The following is a 24,913-nucleotide window of genomic DNA, read 5'->3' on the forward strand; positions in this document are numbered from 1 at the left end:
TGTTTGGAGGAAAAAGGGGGAGGCTTGCAAGCCAAAGAACACCATCCCAACCGTGAAGCACGGGGGTGACAGCATCATGTTGTAGGGGTGCTTTGCTGCAGGAGGGCCTGGTGCACTTCACAAACTAGATGGCATCATGAGGGAGGAAAATTATGTGGATATATTGAAGCAACATCTCAAGACATCAGTCAGGAAGTTAAAGCTTGGTCTCAAATGGGTCTTCCGTATGGACAATGACCCTAAGCAGCGGGCATTGCTTATACACACTTCGTAATCCCTACTGATGCGTATCAAAGTAGTGTTGTGGAGGTACACAACTTATCAATTACAGTATAATAGAGAAATGATGCACAAAGTAGCCTACGCAATTACAGAGTACAGTGAAATATATTTACATGGGTGCTGCACACAGCCTAGTTTCAGAGGAATATCATCTGTAGGCAGCAAGAGTCTGCAGCTCTCACCTGGTTTTGGCATGGAGCAGGTCACAGAAGAATGGCATCGGTAGCTGGTAGGGTTGAAATGACGTTTCAACTTATGAGATCTACCAGTAAATGCTAACTAAGGCAACAATGGGTATGCAAACCAGGTATTGAAAAAGTTTAGTCTGAAGTGTTGGTTAGTAGACTATTTGTGATGTGCAATTGTCATCATTGATGCTTCAGGGGCGTAGAGATGGACAGGCCCACCCAATCAGATTGATGTGGTTTAAGCATCAACTGTTGTCTTTTTCTATTGGAAAAAAAGGGATTTTGAGAGTGATAATCTGAAAAATCTATAGGAAAACTCATAAAAAAAACCAGGAAAACATAGGAATTTTCACACAGGGTGCCTTTCCTTTGCTGGGCAGGCCGTTTTTGGCTAAATGTGAGTATACCCAATAATCCAGGCACCACTACACCACTACATAGAGCTGATGGAAAGACAGCAGTCACACACAGCATGATGTTAAAGGATAAGCAGTCCAGAAACTCGGACATAATAAGCCAGTAGGTCCCAATGATAATAATACAAAAACACAACCATTAAGCATTTCCTAATCGAAATGTACAACTATTACTTCACATTGCAAAAAACATTTCACATTTAGCCCCCAAAGTAACCATTGACCAATAGTTTCAAGTGGAACTGACAGTGCTTTAACTACTTTGCAGATATGAAACAAACAGACAATCATAATATCAGTAAAAAATATCAAATTCCTAGTTTATGCTACCAAAACCAACTTTAGTTTTAAAAATAGGTTATATTTCACTCAACGTTCCATGATGTACATTAAGGAAGTTGGCAGAATAGATGGATGCAGTTCAATGCATAATTAATATATTCACCAATACATTTCTTGGTAGTCCAAAAAATATTGCTATCAGGTTGTAAATCACAGCTGGCCTGGTACATTGTTTGCTGCCTCCATTCGGGATGCACTGCTTCAGTTTCATTTGACTCAATATTCTGGACAAAAACAAACGAATGTAACTAAGGCTGGGAATTTCAATACAATCAAATTACCAAGGGCAAATTTAACGTTGAAATGTCACATTTACATAACTACTCAGACCCTTTACTCAGTACTTTGTTGAAGCACCTTTGGCAGCGATTACAGCGTCAAGTCTTCTTGGGTATGACGCTACAAGCTTGGCACACCTTTATTTGGGGAGTTTGTCCCATTCTTCTCTGCAGATCCTGTCTAGCTCTGTCCGGCTTGGATGGGGAGCGTCACTGCACAGCTATGTTCAAGTCTCTCCAGAGTTGTTTGATCAGGTTCAAGTCCGGACTCTGGCTGGGCCACTCAATGATATTCAGAGACTTGTCCAGAAGCCACTCCTGTGTTATCTTGGCTGTGTGTTTAGGGTTGTTGCCCTGTTGGAAGGTGAACCTTCACCCCAGTCTGAGAACCTGAGTGCTCTGGAGCAGGTTTTCATCAAGTATCTCTCTGTACTTTGCCAAAGAATTCAATATTGGTTTCATCAGACCATAGAATCTTGTTTCTCATGGCTTGAGAGTCCTTCAGGTGCCTTTTGGCAAACTCCAAGTGGGCTGTCATGTGCCTTTTTACTGAGGAGTGTCTTCTGTCTGGCCACTCTACCATAAAGGCCTGATTGGTGGAGTGCTGCAGAGATAGTCCTTCTGGAAGGTTCTCCCATCTCCACAGAGGAACTCTGGAGCTCTGTCAGAGTGACCATCGGGTTCTTGGTCAACTCCCTGACCAAGGCCTTTCTCCCCCGATTGCTCAGTTTGGCTGAGCAGCCAGCTCTAGGAAGAGAGTCTTGGTGGTTCCAAACTTCTTCCATTTAAGAATGACGGAGGCCACTGTGTTCTTGGCGGCATTCAATGCTGCAGACATTTTTGGTACCCTTCTCCAGATCTGTGCCTCTACACAATCCTGTCTCGGAGCTCTACGGACAATTCCTTTGACCTCATGGCTTGGTTTTTGCTCTGACATGCACAGTCAACTGTGGGTCCTTATGTGTGTGCCTTTCCAAATAATGTCCAATCAATTGAATTTACCACAGGTGGACTTCAATCAAGTTGTAGAAACATCTCAAGGATAACCAATGAAAGCAGGATACACCTGAGCTCAATTTTGAGTCTCAAAGCAAAGGGTCTGAATACTTATGTAAATAAGGTATAAGGTTTTTATTTTTAATACATTTTCAAAAATTTCAAAAACATCTGTTTTCGCTTTGTCATTATGGGGTATTGTGTGTAGAAAATGTATTTTTTAAATTAATTTTATAATAAGGCTGTAATGTAACAAAATGTTGAAAAAATCAAGGGGTCTGAATACTTTCCAAATGCACTGTATGTAGTAAGCTAAAAACACGGGGCCTAACATTAGCTAGATAGCTGGCTAGCTGCTAGGAGGATGTCATGTTATGCCATTGGAAAAGTTGGCGAGTGACTGACTTCCCCTCATATCGTTTTTCGTTGGCTATACAAAGCTAGAGATAACAGATGTAATTTGGTTAACTAGCAAGAACTTGAATGACTGTTATACAGTTAGCATATCTCTTGCATTTCACAAATTCACTCTGGCTATCTACTCTGATTTCAGAGCACTCTTGTCTGAGTGTGCGAGAGCGCAGAACAACTGGTGAATTTACGAACACGCAATACCTGCTGAATATGACCGGTGTCAGTAATCGTATGCAAAAAAAGTAATAGTTAGTCAAGAACGCTCTAGATAACATGTAAACAAGCTAACCAGCTCTGCTACGGCGAGTAAAATGGTCAGAATGAGGTGTTCTCTCATTTGTCTGGAAATAACTAGTTAGCCAACTTTAGCCAGTTAGCTTGGGTGCTTGGTTGGGACAAGCATGCACTGGCAGGCAAGCTGCATAAGGACGAGGAGGCTTCAATTCCCCATTGTTTATCAGTGCAATTTTGACGGCCAACAAGCTGAAAAAGTTTGAGAGGGTTTATTTAATGTTCCTTTGTTAGATTTTAGCTTATCTTGCTCTGGCTAGCATTAGTTGTTGATTTGTTGATGTTCATAACTGAGGGAGAGAGAGCCTACATTTTCATGGTTGTTTTATCAATAGGACTGTACATTTCCCAAATGCAATTGGACCCCCATGGTGTTTACATATCTGCAGAAATCCATTCAGGTATATTTTGTGGATTTTGGAAAATGTGTTCAAATGATCTAAAGTCATGCTGTTGCAACTGCCTGTAAACACACAGTCCAGTTCAAAGTGAATGATGGCAGGCCCTGTGGCAAATGGCTTGTTTGTATAAAGGCCTACTGTAGCTATGGTGCACCAGTCTGTGTAGACTCCGGTCCTGGACAAGACAGATGTTTTTATTCAGTTTTATTTCTTGCAGTGTCTATTAATTGGCCAAACGCACGGCCGCTTTACCACTCTACAGTATATTGCTATAGAATTTTCACAAATCCCTTAGTATATGTATTTCCCAAACATTCTAAGAATTTATGAAAATGTGAAAATAAATATATCTAAGTGATCGCTTGTCATAATTCTTTGTGTCATATTCATCCTGGGGGTGTATATGAACATATTTTAATACAATTTCATGTACGCTAAAATGCTGTCAGTTCCACTTTAAATGCAACAATGTTTCACAAACAAGTTATTTTTCAAAGAGATGGCTAACAGCAAGCGCGCTGCAGTAAAAAAGCATAGTTCCATTCACCAGATGATGATAATTTGAAACTTAGCTTATTTTTGAAAGTTATTCTTGAAAAGGGAGAAGCTAACAAATTAGCAACAACATCCTCTTTGATAACACCTGCTGCAAACTAGCCGACAACAAAAGCTTGCTAGCTAGACGGTGGGAAAACTAATGCTCGCTATTGCACAATGACCTGTTGGCCTTCAAGGCAGTAGTTTCCATAAGTTTTTGTAAAAACGGTCCCACCCATTAAGTCAAAATGAGATTGGTTAACTCCACTGTCACTCCAAAATTTGCCGTAATACAGTTGAACGGCAGATGCCTTTTTTCTAGCTTCTGATGGCCTAGCCAATGGCTGACTAAGCTAGCTAGATTTACCTCCCCAGAGACCAGCAATGGAAAATTATGATTGGATCTTTTTTGTCTTCAGCGTTAACTCTTTTAAATCATAAAATAATTGAAAATAATAATACTTATATTATAATCTTCTCTGAAGATGTAGATTGTTCCCCACTGTGTTAGGGTTAGTAATCATTTGTGGAGTGGCTCTATTTTACCCCAGCATGCATTTCTTCACTGTTCTGAATGTCTAAAGAATCCATATGTTCTGAAATATGAACACAGAAATACTGGACATTTAGAACTCTTATTATGGTGGGGATTTGACCAAATTACAATCATGGTATTGAATTGGACTCGTATAATTCTGGTCTCGGTCTTGACTCTGTCTCGGACCCCTTGTCCCCCTCCCGGTCTTGATTAGATCTCCCCCCCCTCCCCTTGGTCTTGGTCTTGACTAAGACTCGATTTTCTCTGGTCTGGGTCTTGAATCGGTCTCTCTTCAAGTGGCCTCGAGCACAACACTGCTGTGCGTCTCACCACCAATTCTGCAAAATTCATCCACGAACACTTGTATCCTTCCTTCTGGGGAAACATGGCCACCAAACATGGAAAGGAGAATGAGATCAATGGCACGGGGTCTTGCAGGCTCAGGGGTTTGAGGTGGCTCACAAAGGTCTGGTGGTCTGCCCAGAGGAGCCAAGGCTGGCAGTCAGTCCAGACGGCATTGTAGATGACAGAGCTGCTGGAAATTAAGTGTCCAGTGACCAACTCACTTGTCCAATCCCTACATGAGAGAAGAGGAGATGTCACTGAGATAGGAGGGGGAATTTGTGATGCAGACCAATGGACCACTACTTAAAAGTTCAGTTGTGGATGTACTGAACAAAAAACACCTCATCAGTGGACCCCATAAGAACAGATAATACTGGACATACCGTTTGACAACAAATTCACAAGGCAGCAAGTAGAATGACACTGAATGTTCTGCTTTGGACATATGCTGCCTTTTTTGGTAGATTAGTTTTCTCAGGGCAGACTGCAGCTATGCCAGAAATATCTGGACATTCTCAAGAGCTAGATGCCTCAGATGTGTGATGGGGTAAAATTGCACAATCTGTTTTAAAAATGGTTAATTCATGGAAATCTCCTTCCAGTGTTTGATTTAATCTCTGTCTTCAATCCGCCCTGATAATACACCACAGTATTTTATAATGTTTAATATAATATGTGTGTTCTAATGTCATATTAAACTTATTACAGCGCAAACAAGAAACTATGTATAATCATTTTCACATGTTTTTTATTATGTCACATTGTCTAAGTAGATGTAGAAAGTAACATTATCACATTTCTCACATTCAATAAATAACATTTCAAAAGTTAGGATCAGAAAAGTATGTACATTTTTTAATTGAGGAAACATTAAAACCCACAGGATCCGAAAGATATGTACATTTTCAATTGAGGAAACAAACAACATATTTACAGTAGTGTCACGGTTGTCGTAGAGAGGAGAAGCGGACCAAAGTGCAGCGTGTGTGTCGTTCCACATTTTATTTACTCTGTGAAACTATGCAATACATAAATAAACAGAACAACAAACCGTGACGCAGAGGTGAAACAAACACTACTCAAAATTAATCTCCCACAAACCCAGGTGGGACAAACACCAACTTAAATATGACCTCCAATTAGAGACAACGATGACCAGCTGCCTCTAATTGGAGATCATCTCAAACAAAGCCCAACATAGAAATACAAAAACTAGAACATAACATAGAAAACTAAACTAGAAACCCCCCCTGTCACGCCCTGACCAACTCTACCATAGAAAATAACAGCTTACCATGGTCAGGATGAGACAAGTAGTAGTCTTCCAGACTCTCACCACCTTTTTGTATCACCATCTTTTACAACTAGGCCACTGGGATTAGTTGTTCACCAGTTTCCCCTCTCAGGTTCACCATCCCAGCACAGATTTTCTGGATTTTGTTGGACTTTGTATCAGACTGATGGGGATAGTTTGTGAAAGGATCTTGAACACCTTTAAGCGCCTGATTGCGCATTCGACATGTATCCTGACATTTGTCATTTGTCATCTGTGAGTTGACCTCCCTTGTGTGTGAAACAGGAACGTTCAGATAAAACACCTTACGGCAGAACACAGACTGTTGAGGAGACACACACTATATTGTATTATTGTAAATGTGTAAATATGGAGAAATGTACATTTGTATGATGTATTATTTTATAAATGGTGTATTGTTTTAGTCCTGTTTGGACCCCAGGCAGCAGCTAATTGAGGATCCTTATAAATACTAATACGTACTAAGGGGCAGGCAGACACATGCGTTCAGGAATCTGTATCAACACATCTTGTTTATGCATGAACTAACGTTAGCTATAACTACAATTACCTGTTGATCCTAATTCCGCTGCACAGACTATCAAGTTCCTCCTCTTCTTCACAACGTGTCGGTTGTACCCAAGGTACAATTCCGGATAGGGGTGTTCCATGGTGGGTTGCTTGTTGAGGAAGTGAAATGAGCACACAAACAAGTAGTTTGGTGGCTTCTTCAGATTAAAGCCCTTAGCCATTGCGTCTTGTCAACCTCAGTCACGAGCATCTTGTGAAAAGAAAACCAAGGTGGGCATGAACATTTTGCCTTGGCCTGTGGCTGAAACATTCCTGTCTTGACCACTCCTGTAGTTTCTTCCGGGAATTGTTGCACCCACAAACTGCACAGGTAGTTCCAGAAAACCCTGTGGGTATAGCTAGCTAGTAGCGGCTAACTCTGACACTAGTAGCTTAATAGCTTACGTTAGCGAACTTGAATGAAATAAATCTACAATCACACTTGTTCACTAACACTTATACTTGACTTTTATACGGTATAAATTGACTTCTTCTAATAATTTACAAAATGTTTTGCAAACGTTGGGAAAGTAGCTGAAGTAAAGTTGAGTTTGCCGCTGGCGCGCTGCAGTGGGGGAAGTAAAGCAGAAGTCGAATCCATTACTTCCTTATAGCAGTGGTGGGCAATCTTTTCTGTGTGGGTGCAGGCTTTTGCTCCAGCCAAAACAATAACACAACAAGATGTATAGTGTTCATCAACAAATGAGCTGTGTTACTGTTTTGGCTACATCAAAAGCCTGCACCCACAGTGGTCTTAGAGAGACTCACTGCAGAGAGAGATGCCAGGGATCCACTGTAGTTACTGGTGGAATAGTTTTCAACGACAAACTTAATAGGTGTGAGTTTTTATGGCAGACTGTGATCTGTACTTCTATTAGGGGCTAAATGATAATTGATATACAGGGACTGTATATACATGGATATACATGGATTGTCCTCTAAACTCTGACTGTCAATGTTGTTGTTTCAGATGAACGATGCCATGGGTTCTGAGCTACCCTGGGTCTACTTCGTCAGTCTGGTCATCTTTGGTTCCTTCTTTGTTCTCAACCTGGTTCTGGGAGTGTTAAGCGGGTAAGATATCCGAGTGTTGCTAACACATGCATGTACGCACCCACACACACTGAGGGAAAAGGTGTGTGTGTGTGTGTGTGTGTGTGTGTGTGTCCATCCACAGAGAGTTCTCCAAGGAGAGAGAGAAGGCCAAGGCTCGTGGAGACTTCCAGAAGCTGAGAGAGAAGCAGCAGCTGGAGGAGGATCTGAAGGGCTACCTGGACTGGATCACTCAGGCCGAGGACATTGACCCTGAGAATGATGAGGAGGGGGACGAGGATGGGGGAAAACGCAATCGTGAGTCGCCTACCTCACCACTCCCTTCACATCACATTCCCACCTCTTCCCCTCTACCCTGTAAGGAGCACCTGTGGTTCAGAGACAGGGAAAAAGTTTTGAAACCCACATGGCTCTGACAATTGGTTTTCCTTTGACATAAAAGTGAGGTGAAGAACACAGTGCTAATCTTCCCTATTTAAGGTGGAGCCCAGAAAGAGAAGAGTTACAACGTAGGTGCACACAGGTCGAGAGAAAATGTTGTGGTGACAGACAGTGACACATTCAATACCGCCTTGCACACTCTTGCCTGCATCTAGCTGATCTAGGGTGTAATCATTAGTCCAACAGTTGCAAACGAGGGTTTCTATTGGAAAAATTCAGGTATGTTTATGGACTTCGATGCACAACACTTCAGAAGTATGTGACCAGGCGACAAAACCTTTCCAAGCCAAACCATATCCTAACCGCTACACACAGCCTACATCGTCCCCATATTAGCTAAAGTAGCATCTTTGTCAACATAGCTAGTAGAACTAATGCGTTAGTAAACCCCCTACAATCATGCAGTAACGTTTCAGTCACTAAGCAGTATAGTGGTTACACCGGCGGGCCACGGTGGAAATAAATTAATAAAACCAAAAGCTTACCTTGACTTGAAAGAGTTCCAGCGTTGTGTTGGATAGTCATAGCCAGCTAGCTAACATAGCATCCCTCTGTTTGAACTGGGTGTTTTGAGTAGGCTAAACTAGCTATGTGCATTTGCTAGCTAAGTGAAACTGAAAGTGAAAGGAAATGACAATCTCTCTCGCTCTCTTGCTTCTTCTTAATTTTTGAAGAAATTAATTTGTTAAAAACTGTTCAGCTATTGTCTTTCTCTCTCATTGAGTCAACTACTCACCACATTTTATGCACTGCAGTGCTAGCTAGCTGTAGCTTATGCTTTCAGTACTAGATTCATTCTCTGATCCTTTGATTGGGTGGACAACATGTCAGTTCATGCTGCAAGAGCTCTGATAGGTTGGAGCACATCCTCCGGAAGTTGTCATAATTATTGTGGAAGTCTGTAGAAGGGGGTGAGAACCAAGAGCCTCCTAGGTTTTGTATTGAAGTCAATGTACCAAGAGGAGGACAGAAGCTAGCTGACCTCCGGCTACACAATGGTTCTGCTACCCTACAGAATGCTGTTGAGGCTACTGTAGACCTTCATTGCAAAAAAGTGTGTTTGAATCAATTACTTGGTGATCGAATATATTTGGTATAGTTTTATCTAAAAAGGATAACTTTTTAGATGTTTTACAATTTTTATGAAATTCACTGAGGAGGATGGTCCTCCCCTTTCTCCACTGACACACACTTATTGTCAGCCCCTGCCTGTGTGCTCAATCTGTGCAGTGCAGGGTGGTCAAAGGTGGGAATGATGATGTTATGACTTTTATGTGAAAGAAAGAGTAATCTAAATCCTCTTTATGTAAGTATGATGTGTGGTGGGAGGAGACAACACAGCACTTCCTGTTTGAATGAGACACTCACCGGGCATAGATATTGTTACAGACAGACGGACAGACAGTGTGTGTGTGTGTGTGTGTGTGCGCGTGCGTGCGTTTCAATGTTGAGAGAGAGAGGGCTCTAATTGAGATATCAGTCTCATCTGGGCCATTATTAAAATACATAATAGGCACGTCAGACATGTTGTCATTGTACTGTTTTTGTCATTGTTCTGTTCCCCCCCCCCCCCCACACACACACACACAATACATGATTAATCTATTCCCAGATGTCCATCTTTAGTGCTGATATAATTCAGTGAGTATGCTGCTGAGGCTCAGAGAGATAGAGATGTTTCTGATCTGTCATTAGCTATAATGCCAGGTGGAGATATGTTTGATCTGTCATTTGCTATAATTCCTGGTGGAGATATGTTTGATCTGTCATTAGCTATAATGCCTGGTGGAGATATGTTTGATCTGTAATCAATTCTAAAGCCTGTGAGATCTAGAGAGTTAGACTAATGCATGCCAGTAGGTTTGAGTGCCTCATTGGCCATCTACTGTATTAGCAGCACACTCACTTTCTCACTATTGGCCTGTACATGTTCGCTACATGATGTACTGTTATACGTGGTCAGTAGCAGTGTAGCACATGCTTTAGTTTACACCCAGTGGAAGGTATGCTAGTCTGTGATTTCTGAATGGGTTTTCATGGCAAAGATCACTCAGTTGTAGAATCACTTGAGGCCTCCAGGTGTCTGTGTGAGGTCTGGGAAAAGAGAGATGAGTGTGTGGAACAACCCTCACTGTGTTAGACTGTTACCTCTCTCAATGTCACTTGTCTATGTCTGGTGTCTAGCTACCGTACTGCATACATGGCATGTTCGGCGTAGAGTTAAACTGTGTGGCCCAGCCGATACTAATCAATGTCCTTCTTCCTCTTCTTTACTTTTACTCTTCAATGGCTTATTACTCATTCTTCTTCTTTCCTGTCTTCTAGTTCTTGTCTTGTCTTCTCTTTCACCTCTCCTGTCTTCTTTAGTGCTTCTCTAGTCTCTTCTTAATGTGCTGATATTCTGTGGTAGATGTCTATTGTCTATTGTTCCCTCTTCTTCCCTGGTGACTCGCTGTTTCCTCTGCTGTCTGAATGCATGTACTGCATGCATTTTAAACACCAAGGGGTGACACTGGCTGAGCTAATGGAGAAGAAGAAAGGGAAGTTTGGCTGGTTCAGCCAGTCCACAGAGTCACATGGTAAATTGTGCTGTGTGTGTGTGTGTGTGTGTGTGTGTGTGTGTGTGTGTGTGTGTGTGTGTGTGTGTGTGTGTGTGTGTGTGTGTGTGTGTGTGTGTGTGTGTGTGTGTGTGTGTGTGTTTTGCCCTCCCTCATTTCCTTGCTTGTGCTTTGCTACTGGCTTGATGTATGCTCCTCCATTTTTTTGCGTTCAGTCATTTTTACGCACTCTTCGTTTCATTCAGTCAGCCTCTTCGTTAGATCTTGTTCTCATTTTGTCCTGTCTTTGATAAAGTAGTGAGTGGGTGGATTTGTGGATTAAACATCAGAAGTACACGACACAACCAGCAGGTTTTTAGGGCTTCTAGAGGTTACGAGAGGTCATGTGCATGTTGTAGCCTAGAATTCTCTAGAAATGAACCAAAGGAGAATAATGTATGTATTGTCTGCAGAATATATTGATATGTTGACTATGGAAAGGGTATGCATATTTGTAATCTGTCAACAGAGATAGATTGCAATGTAAACATCCATTGTGTGGTAATTTCGAGTCATTCATTGTCATTACTTTTTTTATTTGGTTCATTTTTATAAGACTTGTTTTCTTCCATTTCTGTGCGTTGTGGTTTGGATTTTCCCTTTCGATGTTTTGTGGAGTATTTTTGAACCCTGTACTTGAGCATATGGTTTGTACAGCATCTGCACAGATCCACTAGTATAATTTTTTGAGCCCCTTTAGAAACCACACTATTGTCATCCCATTCACATAGTAAACAACATGGATGATCTGTGCAGGTGCTGCATTGTCTGCTTCTGAATCTGCCATGACTGTCAATGATAGTCCTCAAAGAGCCCTGTACTAAATCATGAGGATATGAAATCATGACATGGTGACTAGATTTAAGCCATATAACCGAAAACACTCACCCATAAGGGTTCTTTAGGTCTGAAACTCAGAACCATAGTTCGATTTGATCTCACCTTACTTCCTGTGTTTGTGTGATGTCACAGCAAGCGTGCCTGCCAGCGAGACAGAGTCTGTGAACACTGACAACCCCAATGGAGAGGACGATAAGGCTAACTGCTGTGGACCACACTGGTGAGTCTGTCTGTCTGTCAAGGTTCAAGATTCCTTTATACCTGGATAGACTATTAGCTTGAAAAGCTACTGTAATACGTCATTCATGCAAATGGATATTAACAATATGATTCTTAATTTTCCCAGTCAAAAAATTACTAAATCAAAGTACAGGTCAGTTCTCTGTCAGTACTATGTGTCATGAATTTTCTTTGCATGGTCCTGGCATTGTGGAGACTCATCGTTACGCGCTTGTGTTTTTCCCCCCCACACACACTCTGTTCCTCCTGATCAGTCACTGCACTCCTGCCCATGTCCTCTTCATCATCACCACATTCTCATCATCATCATCATTATATCTCTGCCTTACGTTTAGTCTGTGACTTAGATTTGAGATCTTCTGTCTAACAAGCATGATTTCCTGTGTTGATCAACCAGTACACAACACCACTTCCTAGTTCGAGTCAGATTGTGACATCATTTCCTCTCTCTTGCAGTCGGCGATGGCGTCACTGGAACCGGTTCTGCCGCAGGAAGTGTCGTGCTGCCGTGAAGTCGGTGTCTTTCTATTGGCTGGTGATCATCCTGGTGTTTCTGAACACGCTCACCATCTCGTCAGAGCACTACAACCAGCCTGACTGGCTCACTGAAGTACAGGGTGGGTAGAGGGTCAAAATGCTATTTCCCAATTACATACCCTCAGCATAATATGCACTTTACAGTGTCCTTTGCAGGAACCCAGTATACATCCTATGCTCTGTATGAATCTTACAAGCTGCAATGTTATTGTACTACAGTGTCCTGGATAATCCGACGATACCTGTGACATAGCCAATAAAATGTTTGTGTTTTTACAACCAGATACTGTATATCTGCAGCATATTGTAACCCTTCCTACCAGATCCCCATAGCAATGATCTTTGTAACTGGAACGAGTTGTACTGCAATGTCTACATGCTGGTGTCCTCTGCTCTCCAGATGTGGCCAACAAGGTTCTGCTGGCTTTGTTCACATGTGAGATGCTGGTGAAGATGTACAGTCTGGGCCTGCAGGCCTACTTCGTGTCCCTGTTCAACCGCTTCGACTGCTTCGTGGTGTGCGGCGGCATCGTGGAGACCATCCTGGTGGAGCTGGCCATCATGTCTCCTCTGGGCATCTCTGTGTTCCGTTGTGTCCGCCTGCTACGCATCTTCAAGGTCACACGGTGAGACTGGGAGACGACAGGAGAGGCTGGACATAGACTGATGTTGTGGAGGTGTATTATGGGCAAAGTGTTTGCCTCTGTGATACTTTCACGTCGTATCTTGTTCTTTACTCACTGGTTTGATTTGTCATATACTGTTGGAAGAATGTATATCGGTTTCTAGGTATGTGTGTGTTTGTGTGTTGTGCATTCATCTTAACCTTCTCTCTCTCTCTCTCTCTCTCTCTCTCTCTCTCTCTCTCTCTCTCTCTCTCTCATATATATATATATATATATATATATATATATATATATATATATATATATGCCCTTTAGCCACTGGGCATCTCTGAGTAACCTGGTGGCATCGCTGCTCAACTCCATGAAGTCCATCGCTTCCCTGCTGCTTCTGCTCTTCCTCTTCATCATCATCTTCTCCCTGTTGGGCATGCAGCTCTTCGGAGGCAAGTTCAACTTCGACGAGACGATCACCAAGAGGAGCACCTTTGACAACTTCCCCCAGGCACTACTCACAGTGTTTCAGGTAGGCCGCCTCTACCCGCCTCTCTCACAGTGATTATTGACGTTGTGATGACGTTGTGATGACGTTGCGATGCTGTTGTGATGACGTTGCAATAACGTTGTGACGACGTTGAGATAATGTTGTGATATGGCGTTGTGATAACATTGTGATGACTTGTAATAATAACATTGTAATAATGTCGGGATGACGTTGGGATGACTTGTAATAATAACATTGTAATAACGTTGTGATGCGATGACATTGTGACGACATTGCGTTACTCTGTTGTGTGACTCAGATCCTGACAGGCGAGGATTGGAACGCTGTGATGTACGATGGCATCATGGCGTACGGTGGACCCTTCTCATCGGGCATGGTCGTCAGCATCTACTTCATCATCCTCTTCGTCTGCGGAAACTGTATCCTGTTTCTAACACATGGATTCCACTGCCTGTAGTTGTCTAGAGTTCCGATCAATGTTATCCGCTGGTTCTAGAGAGCCACGATATGTGCAGGCGTTTGTTTCGCCCCTGCACTAACTCACCTGACTCAGCTAGTCATGAGCTGGTCCCGTGTGGCTCAGTTGGTAGAGCATGGTGTGTGCAACGCCAGGGTTGTGGGTTCGATTCCCACGGGGGACCAGTACGGGGGGAAAAAATGTATGAAATGTATGCATTCACTACTGTAAGTCGCTCTGGATAAGAGCGTCTGCTAAATGACTAAAATGTAAAATGTCATGAGTTACTTGTTGAATCAATTACGCTAGTCCTGAGCTGGAACAAAACCCTGCACACATTGCAGGCCCACAGGACCAGGAGTGAAGAACAGTGCATTACATTGAAATGTTAGATGAACGTTGTAGCTCTGTTGCCCTTAAGTCCTGTGTGTAATCAGACATCCTGCTGAATGTCTTCTTGGCCATCGCCGTTGACAACCTGGCAGACGCAGAGAGCCTGAACACAGCCCAGAAGGAGGAAGAGGAGGAGAAGGAGAGGAAGAAGAGTTCCAGGTAATGCCAATACTGTCTGACTGATAGGAGATAGTGTTGTGGTTTTGTTTTTCCTCCGTACCTGACATTTGATTTGATTTGACATGGAGGTTGTCTTGTGTTTGGGGTCATTTTCTCCAGAAGTGACACAGACAAGGCAGAGGATCTGAAACCTGAAGGCCAGGATGGGGAGATCAAGGTAATCACAGACTGATTTTTAGTTTCAGAGTTTAGAAAGTCAGAGGAGAGCAATCCATAACCACACAGAGGCACCATTAGATAACAAATTGTGCTGGTAACCCTTGGATATTTATTCACGTCTGCATTTTTAGCAACTTAAAGGTTAAACCATGTGGCATTCATAACAGTACTGATACGATGCTGACATGTCATTTGTGTCTGTGTGGGTGTAGCTTCCATTGGAGGAGGAAGTGGAAGAGGAGAAGGAGCCGTATCCCACTCCAGATACTCCAGGTAAACTCTTCTGTTCTGAGGTCAGCCTAGCTTTGGTGCTGTAGCTTCCGTGCCCTGACACTGCTTTGTCTCCGATCCTGGGTCTCCCCAGTTGACGATGATGATGACGACGATGATGACGATGATGAGCTCCCGGAGGTTCCGATTGGGCCACGCCCTCAGAGGCTGTCGGACCTCAGCGTCAAGGAGAAGACTCCGCCCATCCCTGAGGGCAGCGCTTTCTTCATCTTCAGCAACACTAACCTGTGAGTAGGCCTCAGTTCAAAACATGGGATATTATGCAAACAAACGCACACTGACTTTTTTTGCGTACCGTCCCAACAGATCCATAGATGACGCAGTCTCAATTGCTCTCCACACTGCCCTCACCCACCTAGATAAGAGGAATATCTATGTGAGAATGCTGTTAATAGACTACAGCTCAGCGTTCAACACCCTTCGTTCCCTCCAAGCGCGTCACCTAGCTTAGTACTGTGGGTCTGAACACCTCCCTCTGCAACTGGATCCTGGACTTCCTTACGGGCCGACGCCAGGTGGTGAGGGTAGGCAACATCACCTCCTCCATACTGACTTTCAACACAGGGGCCCCACAGGGTTGTGTGCTTAGTCCTCTCCTGTACGCCTTGTTCACCCACGACTGCATGGCCAGGCATGACTCCAACACAATCATCAAGTTTGCTGACGACACGACAGTGGTCGGCCAGATGACTGTCGATGATGAGTCAGCCTACAGGGAGGAAGTCAGTGACCTGGCAGTGTGGTGCCAGAGCAACAACCTCTCCCTCAATGTCAGTAAGACCAAGGAGCTGATCGTGGACCACAGGAAACAGGGGCGTGAGCACGCCCCCATCCACATCGACAGGGCTGCAGTAGAGTAGGTCGAGAGCGTCAAGCTCCTCTGTCCAAATCAATAAAGACTTAAAATGGTCCAAACACATGTGCACAGTTGTGAAGAAGGCACAACAACACCTCTTCTCCCTCAGGAGGTTAGAAAAAGTTTGGCATTGGCCCTCAAATCCTCAAAAAGTTCTACAGCTGTACCATTGAGAGCATCTTGACTGGCTACATCATTGCCTGGTATGGCAATAGCACTGCCCCTCGATCACATGGCGCTACAGAGGGTGGAGTGGAAAGCCCAGTGCATCGTTTTGGCCGAGCTCCCTGCCATCCAGGATATTTATATCGGGCGGTGTGGTAGAAAGGCCCGGAAAATTGTTAAAGACTCCAACCACCCAAGCCATAGACTATTCTCTCTGCTTCCACACGGCAAGCCATACCGGTGCATCAAGTCTGGCACCAACAGGCTCTTGAACGGCTTCTATCCCCAATCAATACGATTGATAAATAGCTAACAAAATAGCTACATGGACTATCTGAGTTAACCTTGTATATTTATTGACCTAGTTTTGTCTTTACGCAGACTCACAGGGCCCGACACACTCACTCACACACACTCACTCCATCTGCTCAATCACACATTACATTTACATTTACATTTAAGTCATTTAGCGACTTACAAAATGGTGCATTCACCTTATGATATCCAGTGGAACAACCACTTTACAATAGTGCATCTAAATATTTTAAGGGGGGGGGGGTTAGAAGGATTACTTTATCCTATCCTAGGTATTCCTTAAAGAGGTGGGGTTTCAGGTGTCTCCGGAAGGTGGTGATTGACTCCGCTGTCCTGGCGTCGTGAGGGAGCTTGTTCCACCATTGGGGTGCCAGAGCAGCGAACAGTTTTGACTGGGCTGAGCGGGAACTGTGCTTCCTCAGAGGTAGGGGGGCCAGCAGGCCAGTGGTGGATGAACGCAGTGCCCTTGTTTGGGTGTAGGGCCTGATCAGAGCCTGAAGGTATGGAGGTGCCGTTCCCTTCACAGCTCCGTAGGCAATCACCATGGTCTTGTAGCGGATGCGAGCTTCAACTGGAAGCCAGTGGAGAGAGCGGAGGAGCGGGGTGACGTGAGAGAACTTGGGAAGGTTGAACACCAGACGGGCTGCGGCGTTCTGGATGAGTTGTAGGGGTTTAATGGCACAGGCAGGGAGCCCAGCCAACAGCGAGTTGCAGTAATCCAGACGGGAGATGACAAGTGCCTGGATTAGGACCTGCGCCGCTTCCTGTGTGAGGCAGGGTCGTACTCTGCGAATGTTGTAGAGCATGAACCTACAGGATCGGGTCACCGCCTTGATGTTAGTGGAGAACGACAGGGTGTTGTCCAGGATCACGCCAAGGTTCTTAGCACTCTGGGAGGAGGACACAAGGGAGTTGTCAACCGTGATGGCGAGATCATGGAACGGGCAGTCCTTCCCCGGGAGGAAGAGCAGCTCCGTCTTGCCGAGGTTCAGCTTGAGCTGGTGATCCGTCATCCACACTGATATGTCTGACAGACATGCAGAGATGCGATTCGCCGCCTGGTTATCAGAAGGGGGAAAGGAGAAGATTAATTGTGTGTCGTCTGCATAGCAATGATAGGAGAGACCATGTGAGGATATGACAGAGCCAAGTGACTTGGTGTATAGCGAGAATAGGAGAGGGCCTAGAACAGAGCCCTGGGGGACACCAGTGGTGAGAGCGCATGGTGCGGAGACAGATTCTCGCCACGCCACCTGGTAGGAGCGACCTGTCAGGTAGGACGCAATCCAAGCGTGGGCCGCGACGGAGATGCCCAACTCGGAGAGGGTGGAGAGGAGGATCTGATGGTTCACAGTATCAAAGGCAGCAGATAGGTCTAGAAGTATGAGAGCAGAGGAGAGAGAGTTAGCTTTAGCAGTGCGGAGAGCCTCCGTGACACAGAGAAGAGCAGTCTCAGTTGAATGCCCAGTCTTGAAACCTGACTGATTAGGATCAAGAAGGTCATTCTGAGAGAGATAGCAGGAGAGCTGGCCAAGGACGGCACGTTCAAGAGTTTTGGAGAGAAAAGAGAGAGAAAAGAAAAAAAAGAGAAAAGAAAGAAGGGATACTGGTCTGTAGTTGTATGCATAATATGCATACATAATATGCACATAAATTTATATTCATACCTTGTATATTTATTGACCTAGTTTTGTCTTTACGCACACTCTACACACCCACTCACATACAAGCTGCTGCTATTCTGTTTATCTTCTATCCTGTTGCCTAGTCCCCTTACCCCTATACATATCTACCTCCATCACTCCAGTATCCCTGCACATTGTAAATATGGTATTGGAACTGACCCTGTATATAGTATGGTATTGAACTGACCCTGTATATAGTATGGTATTGAACTGACCCTGTATATAGTATGGTATTAACTGACCCTGTATATAGTATGGTATTAACTGACCCTGTATATAGTATGGTATTGAACTGACCCTGTATATAGTATGGTATTGAACTGACCCTGTATATAGTATGGTATTGAACTGACGCTGTATATAGTATGGTATTGAACTGACCCTGTATATAGTATGGTACTGAACTGACCCTGTATATAGTATGGTATTGAACTGACCCTGTATATAGTATGGTATTGAACTGACCCTGTATATAGTATGGTATTGAACTGACCCTGTATATAGTATGGTATTGAACTGACCCTGTATATAGTATGGTATTGAACTGACCCTGTATATAGTATGGTATTGAACTGACCCTGTATATAGTATGGTGTTGAACTGACCCTGTATATAGTATGGTATTGAACTGACCCTGTATATAGTATGGTACTGAACTGACCCTGTATATAGTATGGTATTGAACTGACCCTGTATATAGTATGGTATTGAACTGACCCTGTATATAGTATGGTATTGAACTGACCCTGTATATAGTATGGTATTGAACTGACCCTGTATATAGTATGGTATTGAACTGACCCTGTATATAGTATGGTATTGACCTGACCCTGTACATAGTATGTTATTGAACTGACCCTTTATATAGTATGGTATTGAACTGACCCTGTATATAGTATGGTATTGAACTGACCCTGTATATAGTATGGTATTGAACTGACCCTGTATATAGTATGGTATTGACCTGACCCTGTATATAGTATGGTATTGACCTGACCCTGTATATAGTATGGTATTGAACTGACCCTGTATATAGTATGGTATTGAACTGACCCTGTATATAGTATGGTATTGACCTGACCCTGTATATAGTATGGTATTGAACTGACCCTGTATATAGTATGGTATTGAACTGACCCTGTATATAGTATGGTATTGACCTGACCCTGTATATAGTATGGTATTGACCTGACCCTGTATATAGTATGGTATTGAACTGACCCTGTATATAGTATGGTATTGACCTGACCCTGTATATAGTATGGTATTGACCTGACCCTGTATATAGTATGGTATTGAACTGACCCTGTATATAGTATGGTACTGAACTGACCCTGTATATAGTATGTTACTTACTTATTGTGTTCTTCATATTTCTTCTCATTTCTCGTATATTTTTTCTAGTATTACATTGTTATTGATTATTGCATTGTTGTGTTTTGAGTTTGCAAGAAAGGCATTTCACTGTGCTTGTGCATGTGACATTAAAACTTGAAACACACACACACGCACACACACAGACACACACACACACACACCCACAAATAATGTGTAATTTCATGGCTTTCTTTCTCAGGGTCCGGGTGGCCTGCCACAAGCTGACCAACCACCACATCTTCACCAACCTCATCCTGGTGTTCATCATGCTGAGCTCTGTGTCTCTGGCTGCTGAGGACCCCATACGCAACTTCTCCGCACGCAACATCGTATGTTTACTGCAGCAGCAGCCTTTTCTCTGACATTCAAAATGACAATTAAAGCTGCAATATGTAACTTTTTGGGCGACCCAACCAAATGTACATACATTTTTACATTTTACATTTTAGTCATTTAGCAGACGCTCTTATCCAGAGCGACTTACAGTAGTGAATGCATACATTTCATACATTTTTTTCTCCGTACTGGTCCCCCGTGGGAATCGAACCCACAACACTGGCGTTGCAAACACCATGCTCTACCAAGCCTAAGAAGAGGTAGATGTGTTCTATGTGCGCTATTTCTATGCTTCCCGTTCTTAAGTTACGCTTTTGCATCTTTTACTTCCGGGTTTTGTACACCAGCTTCAAACAGCTGAAAAAACAATATTTTTGGTTATTGAAAATATATTTCTCAGCGGTTTAGATGGTAATTAGGCAAACTATTAGAACGAACCAGGAAATGGCGGGGCCAATTCTGCATATTGCACCTTTAATAGCACCAAGATGATGTCTACTTCCATGAAAGTAATTTTACAGTAATTTTACAGTAATGACATTAAGATCATGTTTAACTGTGATATGGAATATCCATGTTAAAAACTAAATTTGAACTAAAAACTCAAACCTATACTTTTGTTATCAATTTAGGACGGTTGATGCATTCTGAAGTTGTTAATATCATGTCATGTGGTGATGCCTTGACCTCCTGTTAAACTTTCACATTGCCTTTTGCAGATACTTGGTTATTTTGACTATGCTTTCACGGCAATCTTTACTGTTGAGATCCTGTTGAAGGTAAATGCTTTCCCCCTGTGTGTGTGTGTGCTGTGCTCTACTGCTTGTGTGGTAACACTCCAACCTTCTCGTTGCTTTCCAGATCCTAGGCTATGCAGATTATGTCTTCACTAGTATGTTTACCTTTGAGATCCTGTTGAAGGTAACCTGGTTTCTATGACAACCACTGCCTTGCTGCACTCCCCTGTCTACTGTATGTCGCCTGTTTGTAACGGGCGCACGTTTTTTCACCTTTGTCTGTCAGCAACCGTCACGGCACCTCTTTTAATCACAAACGGACCTGAAGCTCAATAGATAACATCAGTTGTTATCCGATGAGTTGTTATTATTTTCATTTGGAGCCAAAAGAGGGGGCAATATGTATTTGTGTACATTTTTTGAGAGTAGCATGATCCACTGCGTTCTTATTGTGTACAGTTTAAACTGCGCCCTGTAAAGATGAGGGCTCGTGGTAGGTCACCTCTTTGTGAATCTCCACCATAGAGATTCCTACCCTGGTTGGCAGATCTGTTCCTCCTTTAGCCAACAAGTTCTGAGTTTGGCCTGAACTAAAGCATAAACAGATCTGGCATCCGCATCTCTTGAATGCAACCTTACACCTCCCCCCCCCCAGTTTGAGTGATCTTTGCCGTTTGAGCGATCTTTGTTATGATCTTTATAGGAAATGAATAGCAATATCTCTGAAATAATGTGTCCAATGTCAGAACAGTTCTTGTTGGTCTATGTTTTAAATGTCATTGTGTGTGTGTGTGTGTGTGTGTGTGTGTGTGTGTGTGTGTGTGTGTGTGTGTGTGTGTGTGTGTGTGTGTGTGTGTGTGTGTGTGTGTGTGTGTGTGTGTGTGAAGATGTGATGGCGATTGTCTGATATGCAATTAAATGTTTACTTTGTTGTGTCTGAGTTTCTGTAGACACCCATTTTTCTGGCATTGATTCTCACATTGAGAAGCATGCGTAGGAGTTTGAGTAAGAGTGGAACTAGATCTGTGTGTAGGTGGACGTGTTCCACTATACTTGTGTGGACCAGAAGTCCCCACAAGTGTCCCCACAAGGAAAAAGGCTATTTCTAGGGGATTTAGGGTTAAGGTTAAAATTAGTCGGAGAGTTAGGGTTAGGATTAGAGGTTAAAGGGTAGGTTTAGGGTTAGGGTTAGGTTTTTGGGGTTATGTAAGGGTCAGGATTGGGTTCAGGGATAATGGGTATCAATTGTTTGTCCCCACAAGGTTAGATAAACAAGACGGTGTGTGTTTGTCCGCCCACGTCTATGTCATCTACTGTTATGGCTAAAGCTATTGTGTCTAGTAAGGGACAGCCCAGTGGATAAGTTCAGGATATCTGACGCCGGTATATCTGTGCTCTCCAGATGACAGCGTTTGGGGCTTTCCTCCATAAAGGAGCCTTCTGCAGGAACTACTTCAACCTTCTGGACCTACTGGTGGTGGGAGTCTCTCTGGTGTCCTTTGGCATTCAGTACGTAACCAATCCATTCATCCATCCATCCATCCATTCATCCATCCATCCATTCATCCATCCACCAATCAAGCAACCAACCAATGTGGCCATAACTGTCTCTGTTTGGTGTTCAGGTCGTCCGCCATCTCGGTGGTGAAGATCCTGCGTGTGCTGAGGGTGCTGCGGCCCCTGAGGGCCATCAACAGAGCCAAGGGCCTCAAGGTGAGACAGGGGTCCAGTGGACCACAGTGGAACAACTGTTTAACAACGCACCCAGAGAAAACCAGTTCTAACTAGCACACTTCCACAAGGGAACCGACTGCTGAAATCCCCTGCAGATCATCATGCTAAGGGTAGAGAGTTCAATGAGGTTAATTCGTCCCTGACCTTTTCTCTCTCGTCTCCTCTGTTTTTGACCCCTGACCCTGCAGCATGTGGTCCAGTGTGTATTTGTGGCCATCAGGACCATTGGTAATATCATGATCGTCACCACGCTGCTACAGTTCATGTTCGCCTGCATAGGAGTGCAGCTCTTCAAGGTACCTACCTCTATTGCAGTATGATGGAATGTTAATGATAACACAGTACACACACTGAGTGTTGTGTGTGCAATTCATTATACAGTTGAAGTCGGAAGTTTACATACACCTTAGCCAAATACATTTAAACTCAGTTTTTCACAATTCCTGACATTTAATCCTAATAAAAATTCCCTGTCTTAGGTCAGTTAGGATCACCACTTTATTTTAAGAATGTGAAATGTCAGAGAGAATTATTTATTTCAGCTTTTATTTCTTTCATCACATTCCCAGTGGGTCAGAAGATTACATACACTCAATTAGTATTTGGTAGCATTGCCTTTAAATTGTTTAACTTGGGTGAAATGTTTTGGGTAGCCTTCCACAAGCTTCCCACAATAAGTTGGGTGAATTTTGGCCCATTCCTCCTGACAGAGCTGGTGTAACTTAGTCAGGTTTGTAGGCCTCCTTGCTCGCACACGCTTTTTCAGTTCTGCCCACAAATTTTCTATGGGATTGAGGTCAGGGCTTTGTGATGGCCACTCCAATACCTTGACTTTGTTGTCCTTAAGCCATTGTGCCACAATTTTGGAGGTATGCTTGGGGTCATTGTCCATTTGGAAGACCCATTTGCGACCAAGCTTTAACTTCCTGACTGATGTCTTGAGATGTTGCTTCAATATATCCACATAATTATCCTACCTCATGATGCCATCTATTTTGTGAACTGCACCAGTCACTCCTGCAGCAAAGCACCCCACAACATGATGCTGCCACCCCCGTGCTTCATGGTTGGGATGGTGTTCTTCGGCCTGCAAGGCTCCCCCTTTTTTCCTCCAAACATAACAATGGTCATTATGGCCAAACAGTTCTATTTTTGTTTCATTAGACCAGAGGACATTTCTCCAAAAAGTACAATCTTTGTCCCCATGTGCAGTTGCAAACCGTAGTCTGGCTTTTTTATGGCGGTTTTGTAGCAGTGGCTTCTTCCTCGCTGAGCGGCCATTCAGGTTATGTCGATGTAGGACTCGTTTTACTGTGGATATAGATACTTTTGTACCTGTTTCCTCCAGCATCTTCACACGGTCCTTTGCTGTTGTTCTGGGATTGATTTGCACTTTTCGTACCAAAGTACGTTCATCTCTAGGAGACAGAACGCGTCTTCTTCCTGAACGGTATGACGGCTGCGTGGTCCCATGGTGTTTATACTTGCGTACTGTTGTTTGTACAGATGAACGTGGTACCTTCAGGCGTTTGGAAATTGCTCCCAAGGATGAACCAGACTTGTGGAGGTCTACAATTTTTTGTCTGAGGTCTTAGCTGATTTCTTTTGATTTTCCCATGATGTCAAGCAAATAGGCACTGAGTTTGAAGGTAGGCCTTGAAATACATCCACAGGTACATCTCCAATTGACTCAAATTATGTCAATTAGCCTATCATAAGCTTCTAAAGCCATTACATCATTTTCTGGAATTTTCCACGCTGTTTAAAGGCACAGTCAACCTAGTGTATGTAAACTTCTGACCCACTGGAATTGTGATACAGTGAATTATAAGTGAAATAATCTGTCTGTAAACAATTGATGGAAAAATGATTTGTGTCATGCAGAAAGTTGATGGCCTAACCGACTTGCTAAAACTATAGTTTGTTAACAAGAAATTTGTGGAGTGGTTGAAAAATGAGTTTTAATGACTCCAACCTAAGTGTATGTAAACTTTCGACTTCAACTGTATCTGTGTGGTAGTGTGTGATAGAATAGCAGCTGTTAATGTTCTGTTCTCTCGCTCAGGGCAAGTTCTATCGCTGCACAGACGAAGCCAAGTCCAGCCCGGAGGAATGCAAGTGAGTTGGATTGCTCTCCATTTTTTCCTCCCTGCACTATGCTGGATACAATTGTAAGCTTACCATTCTGTGTGTGCTTATGTCTGTATGTTAATGTGTCACACAGATATGTCAATCTGTGTGTAAAAGTGTAACTTCTTCTTCACTCCTCACATAGAGGCACATACATTCTGTATAAGGATGGCGACACAGTGTTGCCTGCGGTCAGGGAGAGGATCTGGTACAACAGTGACTTCAACTTTGACAACGTCCTCATGGCTATGATGGCTCTGTTCACCGTCTCTACATTTGAAGGCTGGCCTGCGTAAGAGCCTCTCACTGATACGCACACACACGCAGCGAAAGCGTACGTGAACATACACACTCCTGCGTATGCCTATCC

At 43.4% G+C, this 24,913-nt stretch overlaps 1 protein-coding gene across 6 annotated transcripts in view; it reads left to right on the forward strand.

Annotated features, from left to right (window-relative positions):
• LOC106571974 (voltage-dependent L-type calcium channel subunit alpha-1D) overlaps positions 1 to 24,913 on the forward strand; it is an 86,252-nt gene that overhangs the window by 39,466 nt on the left and 21,873 nt on the right. For 4 of the 6 annotated variants that reach the window (XM_045695964.1, XM_045695968.1, XM_045695966.1 and 1 more), the window contains exons 8-26: positions 7,863 to 7,966; positions 8,070 to 8,242; positions 11,956 to 12,043; positions 12,170 to 12,196; positions 12,520 to 12,680; positions 13,001 to 13,226; positions 13,542 to 13,749; positions 14,027 to 14,147; positions 14,623 to 14,737; positions 14,858 to 14,915; positions 15,130 to 15,190; positions 15,282 to 15,435; positions 19,806 to 19,935; positions 20,662 to 20,721; positions 22,082 to 22,188; positions 22,305 to 22,392; positions 22,602 to 22,709; positions 24,479 to 24,531; positions 24,689 to 24,835. In XM_045695964.1, coding sequence (XP_045551920.1) covers positions 7,863 to 7,966; positions 8,070 to 8,242; positions 11,956 to 12,043; positions 12,170 to 12,196; positions 12,520 to 12,680; positions 13,001 to 13,226; positions 13,542 to 13,749; positions 14,027 to 14,147; positions 14,623 to 14,737; positions 14,858 to 14,915; positions 15,130 to 15,190; positions 15,282 to 15,435; positions 19,806 to 19,935; positions 20,662 to 20,721; positions 22,082 to 22,188; positions 22,305 to 22,392; positions 22,602 to 22,709; positions 24,479 to 24,531; positions 24,689 to 24,835 — 2,189 coding nt within the window. Of the gene's footprint in view, positions 1 to 7,862; positions 7,967 to 8,069; positions 8,243 to 11,955; positions 12,044 to 12,169; positions 12,197 to 12,519; positions 12,681 to 13,000; positions 13,227 to 13,541; positions 13,750 to 14,026; positions 14,148 to 14,622; positions 14,738 to 14,857; positions 14,916 to 15,129; positions 15,191 to 15,281; positions 15,436 to 19,805; positions 19,936 to 20,661; positions 20,722 to 20,803; positions 20,864 to 22,081; positions 22,189 to 22,304; positions 22,393 to 22,601; positions 22,710 to 24,478; positions 24,532 to 24,688; positions 24,836 to 24,913 lie in introns of all 6 variants that reach the window. The other 2 variants (XM_045695965.1, XM_045695967.1) reach the window with 2 other exon arrangements.

This window comes from Salmo salar, chromosome ssa15 (assembly GCF_905237065.1).
Source record: "Salmo salar chromosome ssa15, Ssal_v3.1, whole genome shotgun sequence".
Lineage (NCBI taxonomy): Eukaryota > Metazoa > Chordata > Actinopteri > Salmoniformes > Salmonidae > Salmo > Salmo salar.